Raw genomic sequence first — 20,961 nt, 5'->3', positions numbered from 1 at the left:
CCTTTGTCTTTAGATTTTGGAACTAGTTTGGGTACTATTGCTAGAGTATATAGTTGATCAATTGATTATATCTAAATGTTACACGCTGCAGCCACTTTGTGTAGGTGACAGAAAAAATGACACGTTTAGGGTCCTGGAAGGGGTGCCAATTAAATGAGGTGCTTTCTTTTGGGTATCATGAAGTTTAGTGAATACCATTGGAGATGAGTCATCTAGTCTAGAGCAGGGGTACCCAACTTTGTTTATGCAATAGACCAATATCATTAAGCAAGGGGTCCATGGACCCCTGGTTGGGAACACCCGGGCTAGAAGGAATTCTGATTGTCACACTCCAGATTCAGTCTTTTAAGTGGTAGAAAGTGATGGTTGTGGCAAGATTCTCAATATCTGATTACTATTGCTCACCAGGATGTTGATGATGGGGGAACTCAATGAGGTATTGTCATTGAATGTCAAGAGCAGCTAGTTAAATTCTCTTGTTGGAGATTTTCATTGCTTAACCAAAATACTGTGTCACTTCTTAGCCTATACATAAACGTTAACTTAGTGGTCGCCAACGAATGACTAGTCGATCTTTGAGACTTTCCCAGATTATCCCGAAAAAAAGAAATAAATACACAAATACTGTAGAGAGATTATTTCCGGGTTGCGGGGTTTTAGTTCCGTTCTTTCTGCCCAGTGTGCACGCGTATAGCTGTCCCCACCCCCCAACTGCTCGGTGTAATTTAGTGGTCCCCAACCACCGGGCCAGGAGGAAACGATATGAGTCAGCTGCACCTTTCCTCGGTCCCGGTCACGCTCACTGTTGAACCCACGCGAGTCGCCTAACCGCAGTGAAACCCTCGCGCCAGGGATCACTGTTTGGCCTCGGGCGGCCGGCGGGAAGTGCCATCGCTGCCTCTGAACCTGTTTACCATACCGAATGTTCATGGGGAACCCGGTGCTAAAATATTCGCAGGCGACCTAATTCGGGCTTAGCGCTTCGTAAGTATCAGAGCAGCTACCGCGCTGCGATCTACTGAAACAAACTTTTGTCGGCCGACAGATCCTGCAAGGCGGGCGGGCGGGCGGGCGTCCTGTCGGCCGCTCGCTCCGGACTGCGACCTCCGGCCCTGACTGACCTTGCCCTCTCACCCCAGCCGCACCTGGCCAAGGCATCTGGCGGCGGGCCCGGAGGCTGTCTAATGAGGCAATGTCTCAAAACTGCTTCGGTACCCTGAGTCCAAGCACCCAGCGCTTAAAGACAAACCCGCTGAGTTTTTTCAGCGGAAAAAAACGTGAGTAAGCGGGACAGAGGCCATGAGCTGTGAAAACTAAATTGGACATAAGGAACCCGCTTCGAGTTTTGCTGTATTCCGGTCGTGTTTAACTTCTCCCTTCTCCCCGCGAACAGTACAGTGATCGAGATTTTAAAGGCAGAGCTTCGCGGCAGTTTCTCTGAGTTAAGGAGCAACCAATTTGCAAGGGGCAGTGTGAACGAGAGCTGCTTGTAAGTCAAGTCTGGGTTTAAAGATGTATGAAGCAGAGCTCTGCAGCAGTTTCTCTGAGTTGAGCGACCATTCAGCAAGAGGGAGTGTGTAGAAAGAGCAACCTTTTGGTCAGGTCCATGTTCAACATTTAAAAAGCAGAGCTTTGCGGCTGTTTTATGGGAAGGGAAAGCTGGACGTGGCTGAAAGATTATAGCTGGGAGCTCAATGTCCAAAGATAAATATTGTATCAAAAGGATAGCCAGGAAAACAAAGAGGGGAGGTTTGCTCTGTTGGTAAAAAAAAAAATGAAATCAAATCATTAGAAAGAGGTGACATAGGGTCAGAAGGCGTTAAATCATTGTGGATAGAGCTAAGGATCTGTAAGGGTAAAATGACCCTGATGTGAGATGTATACAGGCCCCCAAACAGTATTAAGGATGAAGTTGACAAATGACAACGGAAGGTAGAAACTGCATGCCAAAAGGTCATACAATAGTCATGGGGGACTTCAATATTGGGAAAATCAGCTTGGTTCAGGATTCCAGAGAGCAATTTCTTGAGTACCTACATGATGGCTTTTTAGAACAACTGGTGGTTGACCCACGAGGGGATCAGCTATTCTGGATTGGACATTGTGAACCAAAATTGAGAAAGCTTGGAGATAGTGCAAGGGGGAGGTTATGCAGGTGATAGAGAAGGGATGCGCTCAGATCGATGGTTTGAGATGTGTCTATTTTAATGCAGAGTATTATGAGCAAAGCAGATGAGCTTATAGCGTGGATCAGTACTTGGAGCTATGATGTTTTTCCCATTACAGAGACTTGGATGGCTCGGGCAGGAATGGTTACTTCGAGTGCCAGGCTTCAGGTGTTTCAGAAAGGACAGGGAGGGAGGCTAAAAGATAGGAGTGTGGAGCTGTTGATCAGAGATAATGTCACGGCTGCAGAAAAGGAGGAAGTTATGGAAGGATTGAGTACAGAGTCTCTATCGGTGGAAGTTAGGAACAGGAAGGGGTTAATAACTACTAGGTTTTTTTTATAAACAATAGTAACGGACATCGAGGAGCAGATAGGGAGACAGATTCTGGAAAGGTGTAACAATAACAGGGTTGTTGTGGTGGGAGATTTTAATTTCCCAAATATCAATTGGCATCTCCCTAGAGTGAGGGGTTTAGATGGGGTGGAGTTCGTTAAGTGTGTCCAGGAAGGTTCTTGACACAATATGTAGATAAGCCTACAAGAGGAGAGGCTGTACTTGATCTGGTATTGGGAAATGAACCTGGTCAGGTGTCAGATCTCCCAGTGGGAGAACATTTTGGAGATAGTGATCACAATTCTATCTCCTTTACCATAGCACTGGAGAGGGATAGGAACAGTCAAGTTAGGAAGGTGTTTATTTGGAGTAAGGGGAAATATGAGGCTATCAGGCAGGAACTTGGAAGCATAAATTGGAAAAAAATTCTCAGGGAAACGTACAGAAGAAATGTGGCAAATATTCAGGGGATATTTGCATGGAGTTCTGCGTAGGTACGTTTCAATGAGACAGGAAAAGGATGGTAGGGTACAGGAACTGTGGTGTACAAAGGCTGTTGTAAATCTAGTCAAGAAGAAAAGCTTACAAAAGGTTCAAAAAACTAGGTAATAATAGAGATCTAGAGGATCATAAGGCCAGCAGGAAGGAGTTTAAGCATGAAATTAGCTGAGCCAGAAGGAGCCATGAGAAGGCCTTGGCGAACAGGATTAAGGAAAACCCCAAGGCATTCTGCAACTACGTGAAGAGCAAGAGGATAAGATGTGAGAAAATAGGACCAATCAAGTGTGACAGTGGAAAAGTGTGTATGGAGCCAGAGGAGATAGCAGAGTTACATAGTGAGTACTTTGCTTCGGTATTCGCATGGAAATGGACCTTGGCAATTGTAGTGATGACTTACAGTGGACTGAAAAGCTTGAGGATTTAGATATTAAGGAAGAGGATGTGCTGGAGCTTTTGGAAAGCATCAAGTTGGATAAGTCACTGGGTCCAAACAGGATGTACCTCAGGCTACTGTGGGGGGCGAGGGAGCAGGTTGCTGAGCCTCTGGCAATGATCTTTGTGTCATCAATGTGGACGGGAGAGGTTCTAGAGGATTGGAGAGTTGCAGATGTTGTTCCCTTATTCAAGAAAGGGTGTAGAGATAGTCCAGCAAATTAAAACCAGTGAATCTTACTAAAGTGGTTAGTAATCTGATGGAGAAGATCCTGAGGAGCGGGATTTATGAACATTTGGAGAGGCATAATATAATTAGGAACAGTCAGCTTGGCTTTGTCAAAGGCAGGTTGCGCCTTATGAGCATTGAATTTTTTGAGGATGTGACTAAACACTTTGATGAAGGTAGAGCCGTAGATGTGGTGTATATGGATTTCAGTAAGGCAGTTGATAAGGTACCCCATGCAAAGCTTATTGAGAAAGTAAGGAGGCATGGGATCCAAGGGGACATTGCTTTATGGATCCAGAACTGGCTTGCCTACAGAAGGCAAAGAGTGGTTGTAGATGGGCCATATTCTGCATGGAGATCGGTGACTAGTGGTGTGCCTCAGGGATCTGTTCTAGGACCCCTACACTTTGTGATTTTTACAGATGACCTGGATGTGGAAGTGGAGGGATGGGTTAGTAAATTTGCTGATGACACAAAGGTTGTGGGTGTTATGGAGGGCTGTCACAGGTTACAGCGGGACATTGATACGACTGAGAAGTGGCAGATGGAGTTCAACCCAGATAAGTGTGAGGTGGTTCATTTTGGTAGGTCAAATATGATGGCAGAATATAGTATTAATGGTGAGACTCTTGGCAGTGTGGAGGATCAGAGGGATCTTGGGGTCCAAATCCATAGGACACTCAGAGCTACTGCACAGGTTGACTCTGTGGTTAAGAAGGCATATGGTGCATTGGCCTTCAATCATGGGATTGAGTTTAAGAGCTGAGAGGTAATGTTGCAGCTATATAGGACCTTGGTCAGACCCCACTTAGAGTATTGTGCTCAATTCTGGTTGCCTCACTACAGAAAGAATGTGGAAGCCATAGAAAAAGTGAAGAGGAGATTTACAAGGAAGTTGCCTGGTTTGAGGAGCATGCCCTATGAGAAATAGGTTGAGTGAACTCGGCCTTTTCTCCTTGGAGCGACGGAGAATGAGAGTTAACCTGATAGAGGTGTACAAGGTGATGAGAGACATTGATTGTGTGGATAGTCAGGCTTTTTCCCAGGGCTGAAATAGCTAGCACGAGAAGGAACAGTTTTAAGGGTCTTGGAAGTAGGTACAGAAAGGATGTCGGGTAAGTTTTTTTTAACTAATTTTTTTAAAATGCAGAGTGGTGAGAGCGTGGAATGGGCTTTCAGCGACGGTGGTGGAGGTGGATACGATATGGTCTTTTAAGAAACTTCTGGATAGGCACATGGAGCTTAGAAAAATAGAGGGATATGGGTAACCCTGGGTAATTTCTAAGTTAAGGACATGTTCGGCACAGCTTTGTGGGCCAACGGGCCTGTATTGTGCCGTAGGTTTTCTATGTTTCTATGATTAGAGAACTTCAGTATTACAATGGAGTAAAGGAAATTTCAGAGGCATGAGAGATTGATTGGAAAAGAACACTCACAGGGATGATGGCAGAGCAGCAATGGCTGGAATTTCTGGAAGCAATTCAGAAGACACAGGATATAGAGTATATATCCTAAAGAGGAAGAAGTACTCTAACCAAGGCTAAAAGGAGTATCAGAGTCAACATAAAAGCCAAAGAGAAGGCATGTAATAGAGCAAAAATTAGTGGGAAGTTAGAGGCTTGGTAAAGTTTTAAAAACCAACAGAAGGCAACTAAAAAAAGTCATACAGAAGGTAAAGATGGAATATGTAAGTAAGCTAGTAGTAATATTGAAGAGGATACCAAAAGTTTCTTCCTTCAGATACATAGTGTAAAAGAGAGGGGAGAGTGCATATTGGACTGCTGGAAAACAATGCTAGAGAGGTAACAATGAAGGGCAAAGAAATGGTGGATGAACTTATTAAGTATTTTGCATCAGATTTCAGTGTAGGAAAGACGAGCAGGATGGTGGAAGTTCCATGTGTCGGGTCATGAAGTATGTGATGTTACCATTATCATAGAGAAGAAACGTTGGAAGTTAGACAAGTCAACTGGATCAGATGGTGTACACGCCGGAGTTCTGAAGGGGATGGCTGAAGAGATGGTAGAAGTATTAGTAATGACCTTTCAAGAATCACTAGCCAGGGTGCTTAGAGGCACATGATAAAATAGGCTGTGGTCAGCAGTTTTCTCAAAGAAAAATCTTTTCTGACAAGTCTGTTGGAATTTTTTGAAGAAATAACAAGCAGGATAGACAAAGGAGAATTGGTTGATGTGTTTTTTCAGAAGGCCTTTGACAAGGTGCCATACATGAGGCTGCTTAACAAGCTATTACAAGAAAGTTTCCAGCATAGATAAAGTGGTGGCTGATTGGCAGGAGGCAAAGAGTGGGAATAAAGGGAGCCTTTTCTGACTGGCTGCTGGTGACTAGTGGATTCCACAGGGGTCTATGTTGGGGCCAATTCTTTATGTTATATGTCAATGATATGGATGATGGAATTGATGGCTTTGTTGCAAAGTTTGCAGACAATATGAAGATAGGTGGAGGGGCTGGTAGTTTTCAGGAAGGACTTAGACAGATTGGGAGAATGGGCAAAGAAATGGCAGAGAATGGCAAAGAAATGCATGTGATACAAAGATAGATGAAGAGACAAGTAGTTTTGAGGAAGTAGACAGGCTACAGAAGAACTTAGATTAGGAAAATGAGTAAAGAATTGGCAGATGGAATATAGTGTATGATCATGCACTTTGGTAGAAGAAATGAAAGGTTAACTATTTTCTAAATGGAGAGAAAATATAACAGACTGAGGCAGAAAGAGCCTTGGACGTCCTTGTGCAGGATTCCCCAAAGGTTAATTTACAGGTTGTGTCTGTGGTGAGGAAGGCAAATGCAGTAATAGCATTCACTTCAAGAAGACTAGAATATAAAAGCAAGGAGATTTTATAAAGCACTTGTGAGGTCTCACTTGGAGTATTGTGAGCCGTTTTAGGCCCCTTTGAAAGGATGTGCTGAAGCTGGAGAGGAGTCAAAGGAGGTTCATGAAAGTGATGCTAGGATTGAATGGTTTGTTATATGAAGAGTGTCTTGTGGCTGTGGGCCTTTATTCACTAGAATTCAGAAGATTGAGGGGTGACCTCAATGAAACCTACCAAATGGTAGAGTGGATGTGGAGAGGATGTTTCCTATGTTGGGAGAGTCTAGGACCAGAGGACACAGCTTCAGAAAAGAGGGGCATCCTTTTAGAATGGAGATGGAGGAGCAATTTTATTAGCCAGAGAGTGGTGAATCTGTGAAATTCTTTGTCACAGGCTGCTGTGAAGGCCAAGACTTTTTGTATATTTAAGGCAGAGGTCGATAGCTTCTTGATTAGTCAGGGCATTAAGGGATACAGGGAGAAGGCAGAGATTGGAATGGATCAGCCATGATAAAATGGTGGAGCAAACTTGATGGGCCAAATGGCCTAATTCTGCTCCTATAACTTATGGTCTTGTACATTACACATTTCTGGGATCATTTGTGGGTTTGGGCATCAAATGCAGAGAAACAAAAATAAAAATTACTCTCTGCACAAGTCACGTGAAATTTAATTGCAATTGAAATGAATTGAACAGAAATAATGTGGCACCATGTGATCAAATGACTCCGAGTAAACAGACAATAAGGAAATGTAGTCTCCAGCCTCTTCAGTAAGTAAGGGGCATTCTTTGCCTATGGAGGTAATGTGGTAACAATTTCATGCAAACAACCAACATAAATTTATACTCTAAATGCTTTTACATTATGGAATAATCCTATGCCATGTGATGGACATCTAACAACTGAAGAGAATTGTTCTTTTTTTCCAGTCTTTCTTAAGTCTTTATTCAGAGAGAAGCTGGAATGGGAAACTACCTACCATATGAAATGGTTGAGCCTAAAAGCTTAGATGCATTCAAAAGAAATGTAGATTAAGTACAGGAGAGTTGAGAGTGAATTCATATACTGAGATGAAATAGTTGGCATAAGAGGAATTGAGTTTAGTGTTATATTCTAATATTTAGTATTTTATGAAAAATGAAATTGTTTTAATAAACAATGTTCAATATTTTAATAACAAAATGGAATAATAACATTGGTAAATTTGCTTATTGTCACATGCAACTAGACAGTGAAAAACTAGTCTTACATACAGTCTGTACATTTCATTACAAGTTCATTTAGGTACTTCATGGGAAAAACAACAATAGAGTGCAGAATGAAGTGTTTCTGTTACAGAGCAGGCAGGAAAAAAAGGAGGAAAGCCATCAAGAGGTAGATTGCGAGATCAAGAGTCCATCTTATCATTTTAGGAAATCATTCAATAGTCTTATAACAGTGGAATGAAATCTGTCCAGTGGAAAAGAATAAAATCTGCTGGTGGTACATGCTTTCAGTCTTTTGTATCTTCTGCCTGATATGAGGGGGGAGAAGACAGAATGTCCAGGATGGGTGGGGTCTTTGATTATGTTGGTAACTTTATCTGCATGGGTCTGATATCTGTAATGTGCTAAGCTATATCCACAACTCAACAGTTTCTTGCAGTTGCAATTGTCATACCAAGTTGTGATGCATTGAGATAGGATTTCTATGGCACCTTGATTAAAAAAAATTGGTTAGCGTCAAACAGGACATGCCAAATTCCTTTAGCCTCTTAAAGAGGCAGAAGCACATATGAGCTTTATTGGCAGTGGTGTCTACCTGGTTAGACTGGGATAGGCTACTGGAGATAATCAGACTTAGAAACTTGAAGCTTTCAACTGGAGAAGGATATTGAATTGTGTAAGGTAAAGGAAACAAGTAGGGTAGTTATGGAAACTATGATGATTAAAGAGGAGGAAGTACTGGAGCTTTTAAAGAATATAAAAGTGGATAAGTCTCTGGGTCTTGACAGGGTATTCCTTAGGACCTTGAGGGAAGTTAGTGTAGAAATAACAGGGGCTCTGACAGAAATATTTCAAATGTCATTAGAAAAGGGGATGGTGCTGGAGGATTGACGTATTGCTCGTGGTTCCATAGTTTAAAAAGGGTTCTAAGAGTAAACCTAGCAATTATAGGCTTGTCAGTTTGATGTCAGTGGTGGGTAAATTAATGGAAAGTATTCTTAGAGATGGTATATATAACTATCTGAATAGACAGGGTCTGATTCGGAGCAGTCAACATGGATTTGTGCGTGGAAGGTCATGTTTGACAAATCTTACTGAATTTTTTGAAGAGGTTACTAGGAAAGTTGTTGAGGGTAAAGCCGTGGATGTTGTCTATATGGACTGCAGCAAGGCCTTTGACAGGGTTCCATAGGGAAGGTTAGTTAGGAAGGTTCAATCGTTAGGTATTAATATTGAAGTAGTAAAATGGATTCAACAGTGACTGGATGGGACATGCCAGAGAGTAGTGGTGGATAACTGTTTGTCAAGTTGGAGGCCGGTGACTAGTGGTGTGCCTCAGGGATCTGTATTGGGTCCAGTGTTGTTTGTCATATACATTAATGATCTGGATGATAGGGTGGTAAATTGGATTAGTAAGTATGCAGATGATACTAAGATAGGTGGTGGTGTGGGTAATGAAGTAGGTTTTCAAAGCTTGCAGAGAGATTTAGGCCAGCTAGAAGAGTGGGCTGAAAGATGGCAGATGGAGTTTAATGCTGGTAAGTGTGAGGTGCTACATTTTGGTAGGAATAATCAAAATAGGACATACATGGTAAATGGTAGGGCATTGAGGAATGCAGTAGAACAGAGTGATCTAGGAATAACGGTGCATAGTTCCTTGAAGGTGGAATCTCATGTGGACAGGTGAAGAAAGCTTTTGGTATGCTGGCCTTTATAAATCAGGGCATTGAGTATAGTTGGGATGTAATGTAAAAATTGTACAAGGCATTGGTGAGGCCGAATTTTGAGTATTGTGTACAGTTCTGGTCACCGAATTATAGGAAAAATGTCAACAAAATAGTGAGAGTACAGAGACGATTTACTAGAATGTTACCTGGGTTTCAGCACCTAAGTTACAGAGAAAGGTTGAACAAGTTAGGCCTTTATTCTTTGGAACATAGAAGGTTGAGGGGGGACTTGATAGAGGCATTTAAAATTATGAGGGGGGTAGATAGAGTTGACGTGGATAGGCTTTTTCCATTGAGAGTGGGGGAGATTCAAACGAGGACATGAGTTGAGAGTTAAGGGGCAGAAGTTTAGGGGTAACACGAGGGTGAAATTCTTTACTCAGAGAGTGGTAGCTGTGTGGAACGAGCTTCCAGTAGTAGTGGTAGAGGCAGGTCTGGTATTGTCATTTTTTAAAAAATTGGATAGGTATATGGACAGGAAAGGAATGGAGGGTTATGGGCTGAGTGCAGGTCGGTGGGACTAGGTGAGAGTAAGCATTTGGCACAGACTAGAAGGGCCAAGATGGCCTGTTTCCATGCTGTAATTGTTATATGGTTATATAGAGTCTCAAATTCAACACCACCGATACCAGAAGTAACATCTGTACTGACCTCCTTCCTGAAGTCAATGATCAGCTTGTTTGTTTTGCTGACATTGATGGAAAGGTTGTTGGTTATGACACCATGTCACTAGGCTCTCTTTCTCATTCCAGTACTCCGATTCATTGTCATTTGAGTTAAGAGGCCACTACAATGGTAACATCTGCAAATTTGTAGATGGAATTGGAGCAGGATCTGGCCACACAATTTTAAGACTATAGTGAGGAAAGTAAGAGACTGAGAATACAACTTTGTAGGACACCTGTGTTGAGAATAATCATGGTGGAGGTGCCCATCCTTACTGATTGTGGACTGTTGGTCAGGAAGACGAGGATCCAGCACAGATTTGCTTTTAGAGTTATATATTCTATGTTATTCTGAGCAATGACAAACACTGTAAGTCATAATTTATATAGGAACACGGATACAAAAAGGAAGGTTACAGTAGTGTGAAGGAGTAGGACTTGTAAACTATAAGGTTTACAAGGTTTTGAATTTATTTCTAGAAGTAAAAGGTTTCCTAATACTATGTAAAGTGTTACAGATTTTAGCAATATCTTCCATATCTTAGATGAAACATTCATTGACTTTGTTTCTGATAGAGTGGTAGATGGAGGAAAGCCTATGATGTGCCTGGGCCTTAGAAAATCAAGCATAATTTACCAAGTTGCTTTCCCTTATTCAGTGTGTTTTTGGATACACGTGAATCACCATACATCCAGTCTTTGATCCAACTATTTGCCCTTTGTTTTGAAGTAGTCACCTTAAATAAAGAAACAAATTTCTATTAGATGTTTTCACAAGAGGCAGACATTACTTGAGCTTGTGAAGCCCATTTTTTGTATGAATCATAAAAAAATTTGCCCATCCATCAGACTAGAGAAAGATGAAATCTTCAAAAATTGCATAACACTTAGATTTAATATTCCTTTTTGTAATAATAGTGAAATGAATTAAAAGAAAAATATGCTTATTCTGTCTTTACTGAAATAGCAATACCTGATTTTGTAAAAACTGCCCGACTTCTTCACCATTATGAGCATGACTGATATTAACCCTAAATCTTGGCTCTTTGTTATTTAATCCCATTTATATATGAGTTGCTACATTTCTTCTCATTCCACATCACTGATCTTGCTTAGTAAGTTTCTTGTCAGGATATTAAAAATAGCTTCTAAAAATGTATGTACTGTAAACATACTGCATGTCTTCTACAAATAGAAGAATAAAATTTGCCCAATACTCACCTAATTTTTCCACAGCTTCAACACATACACTTGGGTACATCCCCTTTGCGTAGGTGGCACAGATTATATACATTCCAGTCTTTACAAATATAAGACCCCTATCATTCTGTTCAAAACAAATAGTACAACTTATTAAACTGTTTGGTTCATTGCAATGCATTACTTTTAAATTAACCCAACAAAAAAAAATGCTGATAGATGGTTTGAATATAAGACTCAAAATGTATGAAAATCAGGTTTGACACTCCCTTTATAAAATGCAAGTAAAAATAAATTAAAAGAAAATTATACTTTAGACCAATAAACCAGCTTATAAAACTTTAACAAATTATCTATGCCTCAAATATTTCTTATTCAGATCTATACTAACAGTTCAAACTGTTTCATGAACTAACAATTTATATCCATCGAAGAGGCTTTGGTGCATAGTTTACAACACATAAATAAAGTGAACAGAAATGGATTAATTTTAGATTGAGAAAATTCTCATCTTACATGTTTGCTGTATATTGAATCCTTATCTGCTCTGACACATATGTAATTTACATTTCTGAAGAAGAGGCCATATTCTTGAATGATGTCTGGTTGCTTGAAAGCATTCCAGAAGGCTCGAATTTCCTCTGTATCCAACTGACAAAAAACAAAGTCCTTCATGTTATTGAAAATCTTTATTTTATTTGTCAGACATTCTGTGGTTTGTTACAGGTGAGGCTAACTTCACTATAACACAACAAGTAACTGAGTATATCAGTCAGACCTTGAAACCATTTGATTGATCAAAGGACATTTGTCCAAAATAATTCTTTCTTGTTCTACATATGCTTTCTCTAGATTAATATTTCAAGATTTATATTGCAAAATTGGCTTTCAACTCTTTACTAATCAATATATCCACAGCAGCTTGAATTATCTTTCATCTGTTCAGGTGCTCAGTTTGAGTTTCACTAACTCAACACCTCTTTACACCCTCAGTGGAAACATGGACAAAGCCACTGAATTTCAGAGATGAGGTAAGAGTGATTGCCTTTAACATCAAGACAACATTTACCCAAACATTTACCCAAATGTGGCATCAAAGATAAAACTGAAGTCACTGGGCATCAGGTTTCTCCATAATCAATATCCTAGGAGTTACAGTTGATCAGTGACTCAGTCAGTCAAATAAGTAGTGTGATTATAATAACATCATGTGCTGGATATCCTACAATGAATGATTTCTCAAATCCTTTTCACCAAGGGATGAGTCATGAATTTATTGAGTGTAATGGAATACCCTCCAATTATCTAGATGAGTGCATTTTTAACAATGCTTGGAGCTTAAAGCCATTCAGGACAAAAGAGCCTAATGAGTTGGTAACTCATCAAAGACTTTAAATATGAGAATAACATGGCTGCGGTATGTACAATCTACAAAAGGTGCTGTAGTTACTGACTTAAAAATACTCAAAAGTGTCTTTGGAAAAAAAAATCCTTAACATTTCAATTCATAGACTGTAACCTATCAGTAAAACTCAGTGTCCTATTCCCACTGGAAGAAATAAAGAAATTTTCCAAGTGCCTCCATACCAGTACTTTCTCTTCTCATGGGAATTGGAAAAAATTCACTCTCACCTGTCTCTGGTAAAATTGACAGATTTATTTTCTTGCACCTTATAACATACTTACTGATGTATTATCCACAGTATCGAAATCATCATCTAATATTGTAAAGAATTCGAAATGCTTACTTTGAATCCTATAGAGGCTGTCATCACAGAGAGATTTTTCAGTTCTATGATTGCACAGTCCTGAACATGATTTGTTGCTAAAAGGGATTGAGTTAACAAATCATGGTACTCGCCCATTTTTAATTTATCCTGAGGAAACAAAGTAATATTATATCATAATCATAATTTCAAAATCCAAGACAAAGGTTACTTCAATCGAAATTATCTTCATGCTAAATTTGTATTCTTGTTATCACTGGCTCTGGCATTGAAAGATTAGAACTAAAATAACCAACCAACCAATTGCATAAACATCAAGTTAAAATCATCCCAATAAAGATAAACCCTGCATTCAACATAAAACCATTAATGCTACACAAGTGGTAATATCAAATCAATCCAAAATGTGTAAGTCCTCCACTACCAACATTTAAAAAGTCACTACAGGTCAGAAGCTGAAATGGGGTGGCTCTATCAATGCCAAAATATTGAGAGCAGGATGGAGCACTTCGTAAAAGATATCTAATCTCCTCACCCCAAATGTTGGCCCGTGCCTTTACTGGGATCAGGAATATGACTGAACTCTCAAATTGCTTTATAGTGTGGAACAAAGCTTAAGAAATTCAACATAATCAACTCTGCCATGCATTTGATTTTCATCTGTGTGGATGTTTTCTGTGGTTGCAATATGTATGATTTAAAAACTGCATTGCAGCAGGTCAGCAAGAGGGACAAGAACAAGTGGAAGTATGTTAGTTATTACTGATCAAAACACAACTTAAAGTGGACAAGTAACCTGCTTACAAGGATTACAGACGAGATAGAGAAGAGGGTAATAAAAAGAGGCCATTGATCATATTGTTAAAGAGAGAATCGTAACTAAGAATGATTGATATGTTGGGAAGATTATCACTTAAACCTATGTGGATTATATTTTTAAAAACTACATAAACCTAGGGGTAATCACACTAATATACTGAATTCCAAACAGTTCAAGGGTCCAAAAGGAGTAAATTTATCTGCTCTACCTCTGTGGCAGGAATAGAGAGATTTTGATTTCCCTTATTTTAAATGAGATTTAGTCAGTGTAAAAAAGAAGACAAGAGAATTTCTAAACTGTATTCAGCAGAATTTCTTTACGCAGTATGTAACAAGTCTAACAAAAAGGGGCATAGGTTGTAGATGAGTGATGCTCATATGACAGAAGGGAGGAGCTATTAAAGATTTAGTTTTAGTGAATGCTATTGGGCAGGTAGAAGGAGCATCAGAGGGAGAACACTTTCATGTAAAAGATTACAATTCAGTTAAATTTATCAAAGTTATTAAAAAGAAAAAAGGAGAAAATACATTAAATTTGGATAACTATACTAGACAGAGAAATTAAATTGTGAAAGTGTTTGAAAACAGCTACACAAAATTTAATCATTCTCAGAGTAACAGGAAGCATGACCTTAGAAATAGGGCAGAACTGATAAACCTAGATCACCCAATGATGCATAAAAAATCCAGACAAAACAAAAGGGAAGTTATCTGTGAGATCAAGAGCTAAAGCAGAATCTTCTGAAGTGCATAAAAGCACAAGAGTTTTAAAAAAAGTAGAGAAGATACGAAAAGTTACTGCCAAGGAAAAGGCAAAAGTATAAGAACAGGGTAACTAACAAAATAAATATATGAAGAACCAAAAAGGTATCCCAGGAATGGAAGTAGATGTATTATATACTTTGCAGTTGGGTAACTTTATTTTTGACTGCTACAGACATCTAGTATTTTAAGCAGTAACTGCTCCACCTTCAGCAAAATCTTACCTCTACAATCACTTCCATCCCTAAAAGATTTTCAAACATCTGGGTGCCTCTACCCACAGCTGCCTTGTCTCTCAGCCCTAGATTTTTCTCTCTGCCTCTTCTTTCTTTTTCAAAACAAAACCTACCTCTTTGACCAAGCTACAAATTATGTATATCCCTTTGTAACACTGAATTAAATTGTGATTTAAGAAAACTTTTCCTAACATGTGTTTGGTACTATTTGCTGTACTAATCAGTCACTTTGCCGATATGTTTTCAGCCAAAAAATATTGGCAATACTCCTTCCACCATACTTACATTTTGAGCCCACACATCCAATATTGCCTGAGCTTAGTCCGCTGCTCAAAACTTAAGCCTGCTGAAGGGTTTCGGCCCGAAACGTCAACTGCACTTTTTTCCATAGATGCTGCCTGGCCTTCTGAGTTCCTCCAGTATTTGTATGTGTTGCTCAAAGCTCTTGAAGCTACTTTTAAATGTCTCTGATGATCAGGTTTTTAATTAAGATTCATTATATATAAAAATTAACTAAAATACCAAAAAAAAAGAACACAAACCTATATTTCTTTTCAATCAAGACACTACATAAAGTAATGGGACTGTGCAACATGAGCCGAAAATCCCCTTTGTTGTCTGTCCGAGGTTTGTACTGAGCACAGAGACAGAATGGGCAGTAAGGTCTGCTGGAATCTGCCTCTGGGCTCATTTCTGACTTCCCACACAGGAATTGTGCTGCATGGAAGCTGGGAAATTGCCAGCAGCCAGCAATTTTCTACAAAACCACTGCTCTGAGAGCAACATTATCTGGGCTGTTGATGACATACATGCCAAGGAGATACTCTGGCAGATTGGCAAGGAAATAGTTAGAAAGGCAGGAGAGCTTTGGAAGTTTAGGGTTAGATGTAAAGGTACTTTAATCATTTCTACCATTAATGACAACATTGGGGATGATTTAATAGCACCACAACATAATCTCAATGCTTTAATTATATCTAGGGCCTTTAAGGCCGCTGGTGAGGCCTTAAAATTAACACCACTATAATCAAAGACAGGATCTGATTAAAGCAAAAATCTATTTATTTATTTAAGTGACTTCCTGCCTACACCCAAATCACACCTAACTAAGCACTTGAACACATCAAGGTCTTTATTACACTTCTCTAAGATTTTATAAACAAGTACCTTCCATGTTAGCCTTGTGTCCATCCACATATCTGGAAACTTCACCACTGACTCATGATTGAGATTTACCTTATAACTTGAGATCAATTGTGGGTGTAATCTTCCTTTTAGAAAAATAACTTTAGTCTTTGCGACAGACAGTTTAAACCCCACTGACATCACCATTCCACTACTTCATTAATAGCTGCCTGCATTTTCCTAAATACACAATTTTTATCCCTGCCTCTCTTCCACACCCTCAGCAACATATAACAACTTGGAAATGTCTAAGCCAACAATTAAGAAAATGATTATTTATCTTTAATCATAATGTTAAAAAGGAGTGGTCTACACACATTTCCCTGTGGAGTCCCATTCTCTATCTCTATTCCTTAGAAAATGTTGTTCCCAGCCTAACTTGCATCTTCCTATCTCAATAAAAATCTTGAATTCAGTTGAACATTCTACCACCTTTTTCCATCTTTTCCCATTTAAGCAGCAACCCTTGGGTCCATAACTTGCCATAAGCTTTCTCAAAGAAAACTGCTACCATTTATTCATTATTAACTTGGGCCTTACTTATATTGTCAAATTCTAAAGTTACAGTAACACCAAGTACATGGTCATTCTCCCTTTACAAAATCCAGATTGATATACAGCTAATTTTCCACCACTTTCCACAAATAAGAAAACCATTCATTCCATAATGAATTAGTGAAATAGGTCTATACTGTAACTGAAATGATCTGATTGATCATGACCAAGTTTAAAAAAAAGAAATTACAACCACTAATTCCCAGGAAGCAGGAGCCCTCCTGCCCTCGAACCCAAATTATATTAAAGAATTTCAAAACCAACACAAGTTTCAAATCTGATAACTGTGTAAACATAACAAATATGATCTTTCCCAGGTAATTTCTGCCCAGCATCATTAATAGCCCTTTTGAGTCAGACAATGTCAATTCAACATTCAAACAGAAATTGGAGCATTCTTTTTTCTCTGGAGGATTGCTTTCCAAAACCATTTCTATTGTTACGAAGGATGAACAGCTCTGATGGGCAGTGGGGTGCAGTGTTGCCTATGTCCCCCACCCCCGGGAGAATCACAAACCGTTACTGTTGCTATGCTGCTAATGAGAGAGAGATGTAAGGGAAAACATGTTGGAATTGGAACATCTGCTACAGATAAGAAAGCGATAAAGCAAGGGGAGAGAGGCTTGTTGATTCACCATATTATGACTTCTGAAAGACTTATGGCTTCTGAGAGGATTGTTTACCTTATACCATTCTGTTCATTAAAATTCCTCAGTGGACAGCTGGAGTGGCTGGTTTGATGGACAAAGCCATTCAAAACTGATTGACACCTGAGATCCCGTGAGTAGGGATAAAAGTGAGGTCTGGGGAGACACCCCTCAGACACACCAGGAGACACACTAGTGAGCACTGCTTGAGTGTTGGAACCCATGGGAAGGTGTGGGGCATCGGGGACCGAACAAAGGATCAGTCAGTTTAACACACAATGTTATAGCAGGGCCGGTTGGGGGGGGGGGCTTGTGTGTGTGTCCATCCTTGCCTGGGTGACGAGTCCACCACAGAAGAATGGTCCAGCTGAAGGACAGAGGGGTCATACCTGAATGGCCACAACACATCGACAGATCAAGAAAGTAAAGGAAGGTTTGCCTGTCAGTAGCCATTACTGCTCGCTCGCTCGCTCTCTCTCTCTCTCCAACAATTACAACACAATGACCAACAACTACCTCAGCACAAATGAACTGAACTGAACTTTATATTCACATATGATAATTCATTATCCCCTAGACATCGATAGAGCTTGTTTATTATCGATTATTATTATACTCACACTTTTAGGTATGGTATTGCTAATGTGTATTATCTATGTATTTGCATTGTTGATATTGATTTGTATATTTTACTAATAAACACTGTTTGAACATAGTACCACCAGACTCCAACGGATTCTTCTATCTTTGCTGGTTAGACACCCAGTTACGGGGTACGTAACACTATATTATATTAAGACCTTTCTTCTTTACCTAAATTTGCTGAACTATGTATACTAACATATGTGTTTGCTAATAATTCTGCTTTTTTCTGAGTCAGTAACTGCAACCTTCTCCCCACCATATAACCATATAACTATTACAGCACGGAAACAGGCCATCTTGGCCCTTCTGGTCCATGCCGAACGCTTACTCTCACTATACAAAACTGGTAAAGTAACCAGTTTTCTAAATTCCCCCATTTTCTGTATTATGCTCCAAACCTCCGCTAGCTGGATCTCTTGCCTAATGCTATCACAGACCATTTTCCAATGCATTTTCTTTGTCCTTATCACTACTTTTCTAACTACAACTTGAGCTCCTTTATATTGTATAAAGATGAACAAGAGTAACACTGCCTAACTTCCCTAGAAGCTTTAGTCTGTTCCTTCACAGCTTTTTTATATTCATCCATCCACCAGGAAACAGCTCTCCTGTTATCATCTCTCAATGATCTGAATCAATGATTTGATTCCTTAGCTACTGAGTTGAGTACAGAACACAAGGTATTATTACTCAACTCAATATCCTCCAAAAACAAATGATCAGGTAATCTATTTTCACATAAATCACCATATACATCACAATTCCATCCAGGGCTTTGAGATCTGTTTCTCTGATGCACATCTATTCCTAGTTCAACACCTTTGCTATAGCCTATGATACTAGAGTAAGGTCTAGAGCAGAAACTGTGTTAAGTAGATTTATCCTTGTACTCTTAGCATCATTCAAGCACACCAAGCACTTTTCTTCCAGGGAGTCTTCCACTACCATCCCATACATATTTATGTCACTGCAACTCCACATAGTACTGAGCATTGAAATCCCCACACCTTATTTTTCCCATTTCCACACATACTTTCCAATGCATCAGGTTTTAAACATTTCACAAGTGATGCACCATCAATAACTCTCGGAGACTGGAAGTGAACGATAGGCTTTTATTAACAACAAAACGGAGCACGACATCTCGGAGACTGAGGGAGGAGCAGTGCCCCAATCGCCTTTATACCGGGGTCTGTGGGAGGAGCCACAGGAGCAGTCAGCAGAGGGGCGTGTCCAGACAGGTATACATAGTTCACCACAACAAGGGTAATAAATTTTTATTATCGGTACTTTACTATCCTTTCCCCGAATTTCAACCACAATTGTCTCATAAGCAACTCCAACCTGTGTGCTATCCCATTTTTGACAAATGTAGCCACTCCTCCTCCATTGCTCATTTCCGATCGCGTCTTATATCAACGTAACCCTGTATCTTAGACAAGATTTCAACCAGGTTTACTGTACACATATAACATAAAGCTTATTTGGAAGTCAATAAATTTCTTAAGCTCCTCACTATTAGCTAACAGGCTTTTAGCATTCCATTGTAAGATTAGAAAAAATATTAACAACTCTGCTTTGAAGTCTGAACATTATTTACTCCTCCTTGTAAGGCATCATTAATAATGTCTAGAGTTATCTCTTATCTCTAGATGCTTTTCTTCAGTTTTTAATATTTTTTTCTGTCCTGCTTTTAGTTTGTGCTGTACAATTTACCACATCTGCCATAAAAGTGACAAACTTCAGTTTATCAACATTCAGGGAATCCTTTATTACACAATTATGCGCTTTACACACCTGTCTTTAAACTATCTGATTTCTGGATAATAATAAGTTTCACTGACATTGTTTTCAGTACTTTCTGCAGAGCCTCCATATATCACATGCCCATTTCCACTTGAACACACTGCACTCCCAGTTTTCTTATACAGATGACATCCTGTATAAGCAGAGCTATGTTTTCCTCCACAATTGCTACAATTTAGCCTAACACCTTCTCCACAATTGGGATAATCATGGTCTCCATCACTTCTACAACACCTCTTTTTATCCTTTCACACAGCTGCTACATGAAGGGATTGAAAACATCTCAGGAGGGTGGCCCATAGACGAACCATATAACTCATGTAACCTAAATTAACCCTATCCAGCAACTTTTTCCCCATCAATTTAATCAACACCAATAAGCTATCAGTTCTAACTTCACCACAAAATCCTTTTAAACGTTTAGCAACCATAACTTTTCCCTAATTAAATTATTTTTAAACTTGGTCCATCGATACATCTACGGGCACTCCAGAGATTACTCCCAAAGTCAATGACATTTAATATAATTTCTTGGTGTTACTTTCTTTCCTCCCATGTCTATTAACCCCAAAGTTTTCTCACATTGCATGCCCTCTTTACAAAATACTATGATTGACCCATCCCTTAAAAGTTTTGCACCCACAAGATCTCTTAATACTTTCTTCAAATCCTTGGTCTAATGAATTGACTTCAGAAACAGGACCACATTCAAAACTCAACAGAACCTTAAACTCTTCCTTATTTAAATCATGTCTACAGTACTGCCTTCGTTACTTGGACAAGCCAATACAATCATCAATCGGTCGCTTATTCTTCCATTCCTCCTTCCCGCTCACTACCTTCATCTTCTCAGTTGCTTCCTGCCATCTCTACCGCCTCCCCTGCCTGAGAGTTGACTCAATCCATTGCTCCAGCCCCAATCAGCTTCACCGCGTCCTCCCCATGTCCAGAGCTCCGCCTAAAATCAATCACAAAAGCGTTGCGTCGCCATAGAGACGAAGCCATTTAGCACATTGTTTATAGGTGACGCGAGGAGAAAGAATCTAGTTTACCCTTAAACAGAACTAGATGGCGAGGCAGGCCACGGCGTTTCTATCGAAGCGGCTGGGAGGCCGGCACTGAGCCGAGCGCGGGGCACCGGCCATGGGCTCGAGGAGGGGCGGCGCGGGGCAGATCACCGTGCACCGGCCGTTTCCCGGCGAGGGGTCTCCAACGGACAGTCAGCGCTCTGAGGTGACGGCCGCCGTGTCGTTTAACGTGATAAACTCAGATTAATTGCCCGAA

The 20,961-nt window shown here is 39.9% G+C and overlaps 2 protein-coding genes across 4 annotated transcripts in view; one reads left to right on the top strand and one right to left on the bottom strand.

The window, feature by feature from the left end:
* Positions 1-7,636: 7,636 nt before the first annotated feature.
* pfn4 (profilin family member 4) overlaps positions 7,637-20,961 on the bottom strand; it is a 19,841-nt gene continuing 6,516 nt past the window's right edge. Inside the window, exons 1-5 of one of the 2 annotated variants that reach the window (XM_059981605.1) lie at positions 20,730-20,848; positions 13,044-13,172; positions 11,812-11,946; positions 11,317-11,422; positions 7,637-10,832 (exon numbers count right to left, since the gene is read on the bottom strand). In XM_059981605.1, the coding sequence (XP_059837588.1) occupies positions 10,804-10,832; positions 11,317-11,422; positions 11,812-11,946; positions 13,044-13,160 (387 nt within the window). In that variant the 5' untranslated portion in view covers positions 13,161-13,172; positions 20,730-20,848 and the 3' untranslated portion in view covers positions 7,637-10,803. Of the gene's footprint in view, positions 10,833-11,316; positions 11,423-11,811; positions 11,947-13,043; positions 13,173-20,729; positions 20,849-20,961 lie in introns of those variants that run through there. The other variant, XM_059981604.1, reaches the window with a different exon arrangement.
* The window catches only part of fam228a (family with sequence similarity 228 member A), a 20,993-nt gene continuing 20,803 nt past the window's right edge, over positions 20,772-20,961 (top strand). For both annotated transcript variants that reach the window (XM_059981602.1, XM_059981603.1), the window contains exon 1: positions 20,772-20,910. In XM_059981602.1, coding sequence (XP_059837585.1) covers positions 20,821-20,910 — 90 coding nt within the window. In that variant the 5' untranslated portion in view covers positions 20,772-20,820. The remainder of the gene's footprint in view (positions 20,911-20,961) is intronic.

The sequence above is a fragment of the Hypanus sabinus genome, chromosome 10, assembly GCF_030144855.1.
Source record: "Hypanus sabinus isolate sHypSab1 chromosome 10, sHypSab1.hap1, whole genome shotgun sequence".
Lineage (NCBI taxonomy): Eukaryota > Metazoa > Chordata > Chondrichthyes > Myliobatiformes > Dasyatidae > Hypanus > Hypanus sabinus.
This window is presented reverse-complemented; position numbering and strand designations above follow the sequence as displayed.